This window comes from Oncorhynchus mykiss, chromosome 30 (assembly GCF_013265735.2).
Source record: "Oncorhynchus mykiss isolate Arlee chromosome 30, USDA_OmykA_1.1, whole genome shotgun sequence".
Lineage (NCBI taxonomy): Eukaryota > Metazoa > Chordata > Actinopteri > Salmoniformes > Salmonidae > Oncorhynchus > Oncorhynchus mykiss.
Genome location: NC_050570.1, coordinates 5,514,950 through 5,530,374, shown reverse-complemented (window position 1 = coordinate 5,530,374; position 15,425 = coordinate 5,514,950). Strand labels below are relative to the sequence as shown.

General features: G+C 42.8%; 1 protein-coding gene across 1 annotated transcript in view; it reads right to left on the bottom strand.

Moving 5' to 3' along the window:
- Positions 1-473: 473 nt before the first annotated feature.
- Positions 474-15,425, bottom strand: part of LOC110522700 (plakophilin-3) — a 56,647-nt gene continuing 41,695 nt past the window's right edge. The window contains exons 10-17 of the mRNA XM_036968813.1: positions 14,797-14,971; positions 12,391-12,508; positions 11,523-11,687; positions 11,198-11,380; positions 10,004-10,157; positions 9,553-9,748; positions 7,266-7,353; positions 474-2,125 (exon numbers count right to left, since the gene is read on the bottom strand). Of these exons, the coding sequence (XP_036824708.1) occupies positions 2,084-2,125; positions 7,266-7,353; positions 9,553-9,748; positions 10,004-10,157; positions 11,198-11,380; positions 11,523-11,687; positions 12,391-12,508; positions 14,797-14,971 (1,121 nt within the window). The 3' untranslated portion in view covers positions 474-2,083. The remainder of the gene's footprint in view (positions 2,126-7,265; positions 7,354-9,552; positions 9,749-10,003; positions 10,158-11,197; positions 11,381-11,522; positions 11,688-12,390; positions 12,509-14,796; positions 14,972-15,425) is intronic.

Below are 15,425 nucleotides of genomic sequence, written 5' to 3'. Positions count from 1 at the left end.
GCAAAGTTCAAGGGGGCCGAATACTTTCGCAAGGCACTGTAGCTCTTATCCATAGCTCTTATGCCATCGGCCCCATAGAGTAGTTATTTAGGAAGCAAGTTCATTTGTAGATCAGTCGGTCTGTCAGAGTCGATGCTCTCAAAACACGGCCACTTTCAGTCTTCTGCATGGAGCTGAAATGCTGATCGATCCTGTTATGAAAGAGCAGAAGTTTTTCTCTGAACACGTGACCTGACCAGCAGAAGCCCAGAAGGCCCAGAAGTTGTTCTCTGAACACGTGACCTGACCAGCAGAAGCCCAGAAGGCCCAGAAGTTGTTCTCTGAACACGTGACCTGACCAGCAGAAGCCCAGAAGGCCCAGAAGTTTTTCATATCACATTTAATGCATGTCCAATAAAACACCCTGACCCTGGTTGACGTGAAACCTCAAAAGAACATCTATTATCTATTCTCACACTCGCTAACCAAACTCCTTCAGTGACGTCAGCTTTATTAGTTACAAATGACACAGATTTATTCGACCTGCAGTTAACACTCAAAAAGTACATTGTAAAAATAGTTGTTGATTATTTTTTTCACACCGTAAATGTAAATAAGAATGGTCTCAGTCTAATGACGGACACAAAGCAGTTGTTTGTCTTCTCTTTGATGTAAAACAAAAAAAAGTTTAAGCCACTGTGTAAAGCTTTTAAAAGCAATCGCATGATTCCCTTTCTGAGTCATTATTGTAGGTCATTCATGCAGGTGTCAGTAGTTCAGTTTTTCCACACATCCATAAAAACATACATTCAGTTCTAATTTATAACTCATTATAACTCAGTGATACTGTGGTTTATAACTCATTATAACTCTCAGTGATACTCTGGGTTTATAACTCATTATAACTCTCAGTGATACTCTGGTTTATAACTCATTATAACTCTCAGTGATACTCTGGTTTATAACTCTCAGCGATACTCTGGTTTATAACTCATAACTCTCAGAGATACTCTGGTTTATAACTCATTATAACTCTCAGTGATACTCTGGTTTATAACTCTCAGCGATACTCTGGTTTATAACTCATAACTCTCAGAGATACTCTGGTTTATAACTCATTATAACTCTCAGTGATACTCTGGTTTATAACTCTCAGCGATACTCTGGTTTATAACTCTCAGCGATACTCTGGTTTATATCTCATTATAGCTCAGTGATACTCTGGTTTATAACTCTCAGTGATACTCTGGTTTATATCTCATTATAGCTCAGTGATACTCTGGTTTATAACTCTCAGCGATACTCTGGTTTATATCTCATTATAGCTCAGTGATACTCTGGTTTTGTCTGAGAAATAAACAACACCAAACTAATAGAAAACACAATGAACAACATCAATAATTCAACCCTTCAGCAAAAGTAAAAAGCACCAGTGATAGCAAACCATCCCTTTACTAGCAGTGTTGTGTTGTGACAATGGCCATAAGTGTAGGCTATAACAGCACAAACTGATCTGGGACCAGGGTTAACAAAATGGGGGGCCTAAAGTCGTTGGGATTGTGTCAAACCACGCTTGCTAAGGCAGGAGAAATGAGTCATAGCATTATTGGTTACAGCAGACTGATTGGTTACATTGAGAAAAAAAAAGTCCCTGATTCCATCATATAGAACATACAGCACTCAAAGCTACAGCATTGAATACATATTAAACTCAACATATAGCATTGACTACATATTAAACTCAACATATAGCATTGACTACATATTAAACTCAACATATAGCATTGAATACATATAAACTCAACATATAGCATTGAATAGATACGGTATTCAAGCTCACAAGGAAAAGGGGGTACGTTATCATCATAGTCCACCATTAAGGTCGTCCCTAAACAGGTTCCATCTTTGTCGTCACTATGCACTGTAGTACAGTTCATCCAACTCCATGTGTGCGTAAGTAGGAAGTAGCCCAAGGAGCAATGTTTTCAGTTGTACAGACCAGTCTTTGACCACTGAAGTGATCAGACACGTTTCCAGACGCTTGGCAGAAGGAGAGAGAGAGAGAGAGAGAGAGACATTGTATCTGTTCCTCTTCTTTTTTTTTTTAGATTGTCATGTCTGCAAAGTCTGGTCGTGTGAACCCTTTCTGTAAAACACAAACACGAGAGACATTTTGTCAGGGCATATATCAAAGTATGTATTATACTGTTAGCTTTGTCCCAGATTTGTTTGTCCAGAATGACAATGACAACTGTGTATAAGTCTTGAATTAGAAAGAAAAAAAAATGTATTTTTGTCAACTCCGTAAAACATTAACTCTGTCAGAGTGCTGAAAGATCTGATAGAATTTTTATGTTTTCATTTTCCATATTTTACAAATGTTTGTATTGAACTTACATTTTTAGAGGCAAAAATTTGAGGTCTGTGTTGAGTATTTGTTGTTAACTCAATCACTGACTAACCGCCCTCAGAGGAAAACAAAGACCTAAAAACTCTCTTTTGGTATTTGTTTCATTAGTCCATCGTTGCAAAACCTGATCTGGGACCAGGCTAACATACTGATCTGGGACCAGGCTAACATACGGATCTGGGACCAGGCTAACATACTGATCTGGGACCAGGCTAACATACTGATCTGGGACCAGGCTAACATACGGATCTGGGACCAGGCTAACATACGGATCTGGGACCAGGCTAACATACTGATCTGGGACCAGGCTAACATACTGATCTGGGACCAGGCTAACATACTGATCTGGGACCAGGCTAACATACTGATCTGGGACCAGGCTAACATACTGATCTGGGACCAGGCTAACATACTGATCTGAGACCAGGCTAACATACTGATCTGGGACCAGGCTAACATACTAACATACTGATCTGAGACCAGGCTAACATACTGATCTGAGACCAGGCTAACATACTGATCTGAGACCAGGCTAACATACTGATCTGGGACCAGGCTAACATACTGATCTGGGACCAGACTAACATACTGATCTGGGACCAGGCTAACATACTGATCTGAGACCAGGCTAACATACTGATCTGGGACCAGGCTAACATACTAACATACTGATCTGGGACCAGGCTAACATACTGATCTGGGACCAGGCTAACATACTGATCTGAGACCAGGCTAACATACTGATCTGGGACCAGGCTAACATACTGATCTGGGACCAGGCTAACATACTGATCTGGGACCAGGCTAACATACTGATCTGGGACCAGGCTAACATACTGATCTGGGACCAGGCTAACATACTGATCTGGGACCAGACTAACATACTGATCTGGGACCAGGCTAACATACTGATCTGAGACCAGGCTAACATACTGATCTGGGACCAGGCTAACATACTAACATACTGACCTGGGACCAGGCTAACATACTGATCTGAGACCAGGCTAACATACTGATCTGAGACCAGGCTAACATACTGATCTGGGACCAGGCTAACATACTGATCTGGGACCAGACTAACATACTGATCTGGGACCAGGCTAACATACTGATCTGGGACCAGGCTAACATACTGATCTGGGACCAGACTAACATACTGATCTGGGACCAGGCTAACATACTGATCTGAGACCAGGCTAACATACTGATCTGGGACCAGGCTAACATACTAACATACTGATCTGGGACCAGGCTAACATACTGATCTGGGACCAGGCTAACATACTGATCTGAGACCAGGCTAACATACTGATCTGGGACCAGGCTAACATACTGATCTGGGACCAGGCTAACATACTGATCTGGGACCAGGCTAACATACTGATCTGGGACCAGGCTAACATACTGATCTGGGAACAGGCTAACATACTGATCTGGGATCAGGCTAACATACTGATCTGAGACCAGGCTAACATACTGATCTGGGACCAGGCTAACATACTGATCTGGGACCAGGCTAACATACTGATCTGGGACCAGGCTAACATACTGATCTGGGACCAGGCTAACATACTAACATACTGACCTGGGACCAGGCTAACATACTGATCTGAGACCAGGCTAACATACTGATTTGAGACCAGGCTAACATACTGATCTGAGACCAGGCTAACATACTGATCTGGGACCAGGCTAACATACTAACATACTGACCTGGGACCAGGCTAACATACTGATTTGAGACCAGGCTAACATACCCATCTGGGACCAGGCTAACATACTGATCTGAGACCAGGCTAACATACTGATCTGGGACCAGGCTAACATACTGATCTGGGACCAGGCTAACATACTGATCTGGGACCAGGCTAACATACTGATCTGGGACCAGGCTAACATACTGATCTGGGACCAGGCTAAAATACTGATCTGGGACCAGGCTAACATACTAACATACTGATCTGGGACCAGGCTAACATACTAATATCATGATCTGAGACCAGGCTAACATACTGATCTGGGACCAGGCTAACATACTAACATACTGATCTGGGACCAGGCTAACATACTGATCTGGGACCAGGCTAACATACTAACATACTGATCTGGGACCAGGCTAACATACTAACATACTGATCTGGGACCAGGCTAACATACTAACATACTGATCTGGGACCAGGCTAACATACTAACATACTGATCTGGGACCAGGCTAACATACTAACATACTGATCTGGGAACAGGCTAACATACTGATCTGGGATCAGGCTAACATACTGATCTGGGACCAGGCTAACATACTAACATACTGATCTGGGACCAGGCTAACATACTGTGTGTGAACATTGAACCTCAGAAAAGGATAGTAAACTGTGTCAAGTAAAAAATGCAGTGCTCGTGACCTTTGAGCTTGACACACACAGCCTGTACACTAACTCATGTTGCTGTCTAATGTCCATAAGGTGTAACAACCCCATCAGAGATGTTCTAACAGAACTCAGTCCCAAGGAATTTATTACACGTGACAGTGGAACATGTTTGGAATTGTTTCTTTTATGACAAACTGTTCAAATAGTTCTACTGAAGAAAAAAAAAACATTCCATGGAGAAGAAGCATGCAGGTACTGTAGAGGAAGGTAGATATTATGTTGGGTGTGTTGGGACTTGTTCACCAGGAAATCACTTTAGATAGAGAGAGCTGCACCCTTTTAGGTAGGGCTAACCACAAATCTAAAACAGCAATCATTCTAGCAAGCCTCTCCCTAAGTGTGTGTGTGTGTGTGTGTCTGCTTACAAAAGCATATATCGTGGGTTTGATTCCCGCTGGGGCCACCCATATGTAAAATCTACGCATGCATGTCGCTTTGGATAAAAGAGTCTGCTAAATGGCAGATATTTCTATATACTACTGTGTGTGAGCATACGGATTACATTAAGTAGGAACCAAAACATCTAGGTTAAGTGTAATGTGCTGTTTTACAGGGTCAGTCATAGTAGTACAACGCCCCTGGAGCAAAGGTTAAGTGCCTTGCTCAAGGACACGTGTTCACCTGGTGGGGCTCAGGTATTCGGACCTCTCGGTGACTTTCCCAACGCTCTAACCATCAGATTACCGGCTGCCCAACCGTTAGGGGTCTATCTTCTTTTCATTGAACCCTCCCTATCCTCAAGGCTGGTTAACGGAATGCAAAACAACGTCACACACACACACACACACACACACACACACACACACACACACACACACACACACACACACACACACACACACACACACACACACACACACACACACACACACACACACACACACACACAGGAATGAGGGTTGGGTTCTACAGTCACCCATTCACTTCGAGGTGAACGATTAGGTGAGAGTTTCCCAGCTTTATATCTAAGCACTGATAAATTACTTTACAACGTGTGTGTGTGTGTATGTGTGTGTGTTTGTGTACATGCATGCATGTGAATGACAGATAAACAGCTCTGACTCTTTACCAGACAAAAGGAGACAGCAGACCACTCTACTGTAGTTGAAAGCTCTGACTCTCTACCAGACACTAGGAGACAGCAGACAGCTCTACTGTAGTTGAAAGCTCTGACTCTCTACCAGACAAGAGGAGACAGCAGACAGCTCTACTGTAGTTGAAAGCTCTGACTCTCTACCAGACAAGGGGAGACAGCAGACAGCTCTACTGTAGTTGAAAGCTCTGACTCTCTACCAGACACTAGGAGACAGCAGACAGCTCTACTGTAGTTGAAAGCTCTGACTCTCTACCAGACAAGAGGAGACAGCAGACAGCTCAACTGTAGTTGAAAGTAGAGCAACAGGAGATGAATTTTACAGGGAATCCCCTCCCTACTCATTATTAACCAATGTCCACAGGAATTTGGGTTCCTCATATTGTATTCACACAGTTTTTTCAGACTTTGAGAGATGTTACATGAACAATAAGCTCCTCTGATAGTGTCTGAACATTATATCATGTGATGCATCAGTGCTACCTATAGAACGCTTCCTCCTGACTGTTTCTGTGATTCACACAGCCGTGTTAGCACCCCCTCCAAACCAAATTACCCAGCAATGAGGCAAGAGATTCTTCTCAAACTCCTCTCTACCAGTACAACACGTGTTCTGTCCTTAGTGTCCCCTCCTCTCTACCATTCTCCAGTAGTCTGTGATCCTCCTCTCTACCATTCTCCAGTAGTCTGTGATCCTCCTCTCTACCATTCTCCAGTAGTCTGTGATCCTCCTCTCTACCATTCTCCAGTAGTCTGTGATTCTCCTCTCTACCATTCTCCAGTAGTCTGTGATCCACCTCTCTACCATTCTCCAGTAGTCTGTGATCCTCCTCTCTACCATTCTCCAGTAGTCTGTGATTCTCCTCTCTACCATTCTCCAGTAGTCTGTGATCCACCTCTCTACCATTCTCCAGTAGTCTGTGATCCTCCTCTCTACCATTCTCTAGTGATCTGTGATCCTCCTCTACCATTATCCAGTAGTCTGTGAACCTCCTCTCTACCATTCTCCAGTAGTCTGTGATCCTCCTCTCTACAATTATCCAGTAGTCTGTGATCCTCCTCTCTACCATTCTCTAGTGGTCTGTGATCTTCCTCTCTACCTTTCTCTAGTGGTCTATGATCCTCCTCTCTACCATTCTCTAGTAGTCTATGATCCTCCTCTCTACCATTCTCCAGTAGTCTGTGATCCTCCTCTCTACCATTCTCCAGTAGTCTGTGATCCTCCTCTCTACCATTCTCCAGTAGTCTATGATCCTCCTCTCTACCATTCTCCAGTAGTCTGTGATCCTCCTCTCTACCATTCTCTAGTAGTCTATGATCCTCCTCTCTACCATTCTCCAGGGGTGTTTCTCACCTGTTTGTAGTCCTTGTGCAGCTTCTTGTATTGGAACATGTTGCAGAGGACTGTGGCCGCTGCTTTGGCTGCTTTCAGCTTCCCAGGACTACAAGAGAGACAACACAAAGACCAGGATATGAACTAGCAGGACTACAAGAGAGACAACACAAAGACCAGGTTAAGAACTAGCAGGACTACAAGAGAGACAACATAAAGACCAGGATATGAACTAGCGGGACTACAAGAGAGACAACATAAAGACCAGGATATGAACTAGCAGGACTACAAGAGAGACAACATAAAGACCAGGATATGAACTAGCAGGACTACAAGAGAGACAACATAAAGACCAGGATATGAACTAGCAGGACTACAAGAGAGACAACACAAAGACCAGGATATGAACTAGCAGTTGGACTGTGATTCGCTCTAATTGCAGGAAAGTGTAGAGTGGGAGCAACAGAAGACAGAGAAAATGACAAGGTGCCGTTGAGGAACTAGAGCAAGCACACTTGTCGTTGTTTTGTTTTGTAAAGCAAATCTGCATTCCCGCCATCACACAATTACTGTTGTTGTTTGCGCAATCCAAACAACAACAACAAACGGTCCGTTATAGATCTCAATCTGGGTCAGGTGAGCATCATTTGACTGTTCTATTGCTAAGGTAACTAGCTAAGTTCTACGTTCTAAAGTTCTACGTTCTAAAGTTCTACGGTCTAAAGTTCTACGTTCTACGTTCTAAAGTTCTACGTTCTAAAGTTCTATGTTCTAAAGTTCTAAAGTTCTACATTCTAAAGTTCTACGTTCTAAAGTTCTACGTTCTAAAGTTCTATGTTCTAAAGTTCTAAAGTTCTAAAATACGATCCTACAGTGTTAGGCGTCACAAGGCAATTCAGAGAAACACAATCATTTTGGTGCACACAGAAAGGACAAGACGTTGGGACAACATGATTCTCTATGACATTTTTGTCAAAAAAATGAGTTTGTCACATATAATTGACCTTAAGATTGTTTTTCTTATGTCTGTGGAGTTAGATTTGTTTTTTAAAGTACATTTTAAGTGAAGAAAATAATGAAAAACTAGAAAGATCTATCTGCATGAAACTATTTTGAACTTGGGCACTATAAGGTTATATCTGCAATCCAATCACAAGCCTGAACAAATACAGACGGACCAATCAGAACACGTCTTTGCCATCTGCCTCTAAATAAAAAAAACACAGACAGAAATCTTAACGTAATTGATTGTCGTCACATCGTTGTTCAGTGATGACAGTAATTAGTCTGATGATCATAATACAATTCCTAAAGTATTTGATGATGTGTTCTGACTCTTTCTTGGTAAAAAAAAAAGACTGTTATTCTATCATGTTTGTATTCAAATAGCTACAGTTTTGTTAAAAACGAAACATGTCTGACTCAGGATTCAGGATTGTCAGCCCGATTACAGCTGAACCCAGATGAACATTTCAGAGACATCTGGTTTTATCTGCGACCGTATCCTCCTGAAAAACCCACACATTTACAAATGACTCAGGATTTTAATACTCTGCACTCTTTAGCTACCTTTAAGGTGAAGACTATAATGGGTTATTCACTACAAAACAGTTGTGAGATCTGAGATGTGAAAGCGTTGCTGCTCAATATCTCAGAACTATGCTTTGCAGAGATAAAACCTTCCGAGTCTCATGACTTCCTAGTCCCAAGGTCACGAGGAGTCATGAGTGCATTCAGGAGCGTGTTCCGGCGGCAAATTGTCTTCACAATAGACAAACATAGGCTCATTCTGTTCAGAACAACCCAGGGGTTATGACCCCAAGGGATCTTGTAACTGTTCATCAGACATGGTGGTCATAAACGTTGGCACTGGTATTATGACATCAGTTTTATGATTTGGAAATGTGAAGTGCATATTTGGGACTCGGGTGTTTTGGCTTGTTTGATGTCAAAGTGGTATTTATTATAATCCTCAACGTTTCATCTTTTCAAAATACACATAGTCGTCTTAATTTACAGCATTTCCCCTCACTCAGACGACAACAAATGTGCAAAAGTTGCCCAATTAGCAAGGAGGGATGAGGGGGGACAACTTGTCAACCCTGTTACTTTATAGGCACTTATTATAGTCATTTTTTAAAAAATGTATCTTCTTGAGATGTGAAAATATGTTTTTTATGAAGTTAAACATGTGCTCTTTATGACAGAATGAAGTCAAACATTACACTTCTTAAAAAATGTGCACGGAATCGGTGGAACGACCCAGCAGCAAGAAACACCGCTACCGATATTTCTCCCTATCCCGTACCTGCTGTCGTTGGAGTTCTTGATGGCCACCAGTTTTTGCAGCCCGTCAAAGAAAGTGATGTCCCGGGCTGCGACGGAGCTGCAGGTCACCAGGTGGTTCAACGCTCCACAGATGTTGACCACCACGTCGCTGGACGGCTCCTTCTGTTGACCGTCAGCAGGCAGCTTGTCCACCAGGTTGTTCACTGTCTTGGTTGCTAGAAGGAGAAAAAAAAGAAGGGTTGATCAAATTTAATTCATCCCACACGGCAGTCAAATCCCCCCCCCTGAAATAGACAGATATGGCTTTTGTTAGTCTTCTTGTGTTTGTTTTGGTCCTTGCTCTGGTTTGTTAATAACACATATCTCACATTGACGTCCTTGAATTGCTCGCCTTTCTCTCAAAGCTTATATGGAGGATGAGGTTCAGAGGCAATCAAGGATTTGATATAAAAAGGGTCCTGGTTACTGACCCATGGCGTTCTTGTCCTTGGCATGGCGTGACAGGTTTCTGAGGAAGCCGGTGAGGGATCTCAGCTCCAGGTCATTATTGGTCCTCAGTTTGTCCAACATCACAGGAAGCATCCTCTCTTGCTCGAGAGCCACACGACTCAGCACCCCCGCCCACTGAGGAGGAAAAGAGAGAAAGGTCTTTCTGCGTTAGTATTTCTCAAACTAATGACAGTCCCCCCCCCACCCCCACAAATCCCGTTTTGCTCTGTCTGAAGTAAACCCTTATGTGCAACTGATCATTGGGCTTATTTTCTTATGAGTTAATTACACCCTGTAGAAAGGCAAGGTACCCACAGGGGTTCTAGTACCCCAGCTAGAGAGAGACACTGCCGTCGTTCTATGAATGCTGAGTGAACTATAGAGATCACTGATGTGAGTGATGTCAGTTGCAGTTGTCATTGTCAGGTGACCAAGTCCGGTACAAAACAATCACTATCAGTGGCCTGGTCACATATCAGTGGCCTGGTCACATATCAGTGGCCTGGTCACATATCAGTGGCCTGGTCACATATCAGTGGCCTGGTCACATATCAGTGGCCTGGAGCACATATCAGTGGTCTGGTCACATATCAGTGGCCTGGAGCACATATCAGTGGCCTGGTCACATATCAGTGGCCTGGTCACATATCAGTGGCCTGGTCACATATCAGTGGCCTGGTCACATATCAGTGGCCTGGTCACATATCAGTGGCCTGGTCACATATCAGTGGCCTGGTCACAGAGGCTTCACGGATAGTATGAGGAGCCTGTTTATGATCCCCTAGTTTATCTGGCACAGGGTGGTGAGGTGAGATGACTCCATAGTCTAAGTCTATCTGACACCGCCAGGGGACGGGTGGGGAGTTGAGATGACCACATAGTCTAAGTCTATCTGACACCGCCAGGGGACGGGTGGGGAGTTGAGATGACTCCATAGTCTATCTGACACCGCCAGGGGACGGGTGGGGAGTTGAGATGACTCCATAGTCTATCTGGCACCGCCAGGGGACGGGTGGGGAATTGAGATGACTCCATAGTCTATCTGACACCGCCAGGGGATGGGTGGGGAGTTGAAATGACTCCATAGTCTATCTGGCACCGCCAGGGGACGGGTTGTGAGGTTTGAGATGGTGACGAGAGAAGGACCATTGGCAGTGGGAATTATAAACACTCACTCTCTTGTCTCCAGCTGTGATGTTCTGCAGGGCCCCGGCTGCAGCCTCGCGGGTGGTGGAGTTGAACTCACAGCCCTGCAGCACGCGGTTATACAGCCCCACCACCTGGGGGTGCCACAGCCACTCCAGACCCTTGGGCACGCGGGCCACCTCCGTGAATGTAACCAGGTCCTGGTTCATCTTCTGTAAAAAGGAAAAGGTCAGGGGTCAATGTGATACAGGACTTCCGTTTAGACACGGACAGGGTCATTCTGAAGACCACCAAGACTACGGTTTAACTGCTAAACTGACAGAAGAAGAAGAAGATTGACACTGTGATACATACATTTTTTACTTTCTTGCTCTGAGGCGTGAAGCAACCAATGGCTTCACTCCTGCTGGTGTCCTGGCCTCTGGTTGGTCCTTCCAGACGTAGCATGGCCGAGGGCGGGATCTCACTGTACAGCTGATAGGAGAGGTTCCTCATAACACACACTGCGTTCTCCACTCCCTGGACACACACACACACAAGTTGAATAGATTTTAATACCAAAGTCCAACATGTGAGGCTTTCACATGAACAAATGTACCATAGAATGTTGAGTATATATTTAATTCCCATGACGACACGTTCGACACCTGATCGAAGAAAAACACTGAAGGTACAGTTACGCATTGTGACAATTGTTCTGCAAATACCACACGGCTAAGTAACTTTCCTACCTTGTACTCCAGTCCACTATCTGCACTCCAGTCCACTATCTGCACTCCAGTCCACTATCTGCACTCCAGTCCACTATCTGCACTCCAGTCCACTATCTGCACTCCAGTCCACTATCTGCACTCCAGTCCACTATCTGTACTCCAGTCCACTATCTGTACTCCAGTCCACTATCTGTACTCCAGTCCACTATCTGTACTCCAGTCCACTATCTGTACTCCAGTCCACTATCTGTACTCCAGTCCACTATCTGCACTCCAGTCCACTATCTGCACTCCAGTCCACTATCTGCACTCCAGTCCACTATCTGTACTCCAGTCCACTATCTGTACTCCAGTCCACTATCTGTACTCCAGTCCACTATCTGTACTCCAGTCCACTATCTGTACTCCAGTCCACTATCTGTACTCCAGTCCACTATCTGTACTCCAGTCCACTATCTGTACTCCAGTCCACTATCTGTACTCCAGTCCACTACGTAGCTCATTCTCACCTTTTCCTCCACCTTGCCTTCCTGTAGCGAGGCCTGGATGTATCCTACCAGGGCATCCACCAGACCGTTGGTCTCCCGCATCTGACGTCTGGTCTTCTCATTCACTGAGCTCAGGTTCCTGGGGACAGCAGGGTGAGAGGTCAGAGACGGGATAGGCAAACAGAAATCCAAGAACAACGAACTGACATTTATCAAAGAGCTGATGTGTCAATGAACTGTCATGGGTCAATGAAGTGAAATGGGTCAATGAAGTGAAATGGGTCAATGAAGTGAAATGGGTCAATGAAGTGAAATGGGTCAATGAAGTGAAATGGGTCAATGAAGTGAAATGGGTCAATGAACTGAAATGGGTCAATGAACTGACATGGGTCAATGAAGTGAAATGGGTCAATGAACTGACATATCAATGAACTGAAATGGGTCAATGAACTGAAATGGGTCAATGAACTGAAATGGGTCAATGAACTGAAATGGGTCAATGAACTGACATATCAATGAACTGACATATCAATGAACTGACATATCAATGAACAGAAATGGGTCAATGAACTGAAATGGGTCAATGAACTGAAATGGGTCAATGAACTGAAATGGGTCAATGAACTGACATATCAATGAACTGACATATCAATGAACTGAAATGGGTCAATGAACTGACATATCAATGAACTGACATATCAATGAACTGAAATGGGTCAATGAACTGACATGTCAATGAACTGAAATGGGTCAATGAACTGAAATTGGTCAATGAACTGACATATCAATGAACTGAAATGGGTCAATGAACTGACATATCAATGAACTGAAATGGGTCAATGAACTCACATATCAATGAACTGACATGTCAATTAACTGAAATGGGTCAATGAACTGACATATCAATGAACTGAAATGGGTCAATGAACTGAAATGGGTCAATGAACTGACATATCAATGAACTGACATATCAATGAACTGAAATGGGTCAATGAACTGAAATTTGTCAATGAACTGACATATCAATGAACTGACATATCAATGAACTGAAATGGGTCAATGAACTGAAATGGGTCAATGAACTGACATATCAATGAACTGAAATGGGTCAATGAACTGAAACGGGTCAATGAACTGACATATCAATGAACTGACATGTCAATTAACTGAAATGGGTCAATGAACTGACATATCAATGAACTGAAATGGGTCAATGAACTGAAATGGGTTAATGAACTGACATATCAATGAACTGACATGTCAATGAACTGACATGGGTCAAAGAGCTGACATGGGAAGATAGGACACTGTTGTCACATGCACTTAGACAGAGGAGGAGCTGGAACGAGAAGAAGAAGGCTGTACTGTAGTGTGAAATACTGTACAATACTATCATATACTGTACTATACCGTCCTATACTGTAATTTAGTGTACTGTACTTTAGTGTACTATACCATCCTATACTGTCCTTTAGTGTACTGTACTATTCTGTACTATAGTGTACTATACTGTAATATACCGTAGTGTAATATACTGTACTATGATATACTGTACTATACTGTCATATACTGTACTTTAGTGTACTGTACTATACTGGACTATAGTGTAATATACTATGCTTTACTATACTGTACTATAGTGTACTATATCGTACTATAGTGTACATTACTGTGCTATAGTGTACTATATTGTACTGTACTCTACTAGAGTACTGTACTATCCTAAAGTGTACTAGATTGTACTATAGTGTACTGTACTATCCTATAGTGTACTATACTCTCCTATAGTGTACTATATTTTACTATAGAGTACTGTACTATACTGTCCTATACTGTCATATACTGTACTTTAGTGTACTGTACTATACTAGACTATAGTGTAATATACTGTACTATGATTTACTATACTGTACTATAGTGTACTATATTGCACTGTACTCTCCTATTGTGTACTGTATTGTACTATAGAGTACTGTACTATCCTACAGTGTACTATCCTATAGTGTACTATATTGTACTATAGTGTACTATCCTATAGTGTATGATATTGTACTAGTGTACTGTACTATCATATAGTGTACTATAGTGTACTGTACTATCCTATAGTGTACTATCCTACAGTTTACTATACTCTCCTATAGGGTACTGTACTATCCTACAGTGTACTATATTGTATTATAGTGTACTGTACTATCCTATAGTGTACTATACTGTACTATAGTGTACTATACTGTACTAGTGTACTATAGTGTACTGTACTATCCTATAGTGTACTATAGTGTACTATAGTGTACTGTACTATCCTATATTGTACTGTACTATACTGTACAATACTGTACTAGTTTACTGTACTATCCTATAGTGTACTATCTTATAATATACTATTGTGTACTGTACTATCCTATAGTGTACTATAGTGTACTGTACCTAAGACATCCGGTGGTGTTGTAGAAGATGTCAACCTCGGAGGGGCTCTGCCGGATGACCTCAGTGTCTCCACTGCCTGAGAGCGGGATCAGGATCCTCTCTGTGAGCTCAGCTAGCGTCTCCTTGGCTAGTTTCTCCTTCAGGTTGTCTTTGGATGACAGGTTCCACAGAATACCTGACAGAAAACCCAATGACCAAACCTTGTATCATTACCTCTACTATTGTTCATTGTGCTCCTAAATTTCTTTCTGTGCTCCCCCCAAAAATTATACTTAGGAGCACATGTCAGCGTAGAGCCCTACATTGTACAGAGTACTTTGTAGCTCAAGAAAGTTTAACTTACTATACGTGTGATATGTGTTTGTCTTACCTAGCTACCTTCAGATGAATGTAAGTTGCTCTAACCTCTGGGTAGCCTAGTGGTTAGAGCGTTGGACTAGTAACCGGAGGGTTGCAAGTTCAAATCCCCGAGCTGAAAATCTGTCGTTCTGCCCCTGATCAGGCAGTTAACCCACTGTTCCCCGGTAGGCCGTCATTGAAAATAAGAATTTGTTCTTAACTGACTTGCCTAGTTAAATAAAGGTAAACAAAAAAAAAAACAGGGGACAGTATTAAGTAGCTTGTGAATA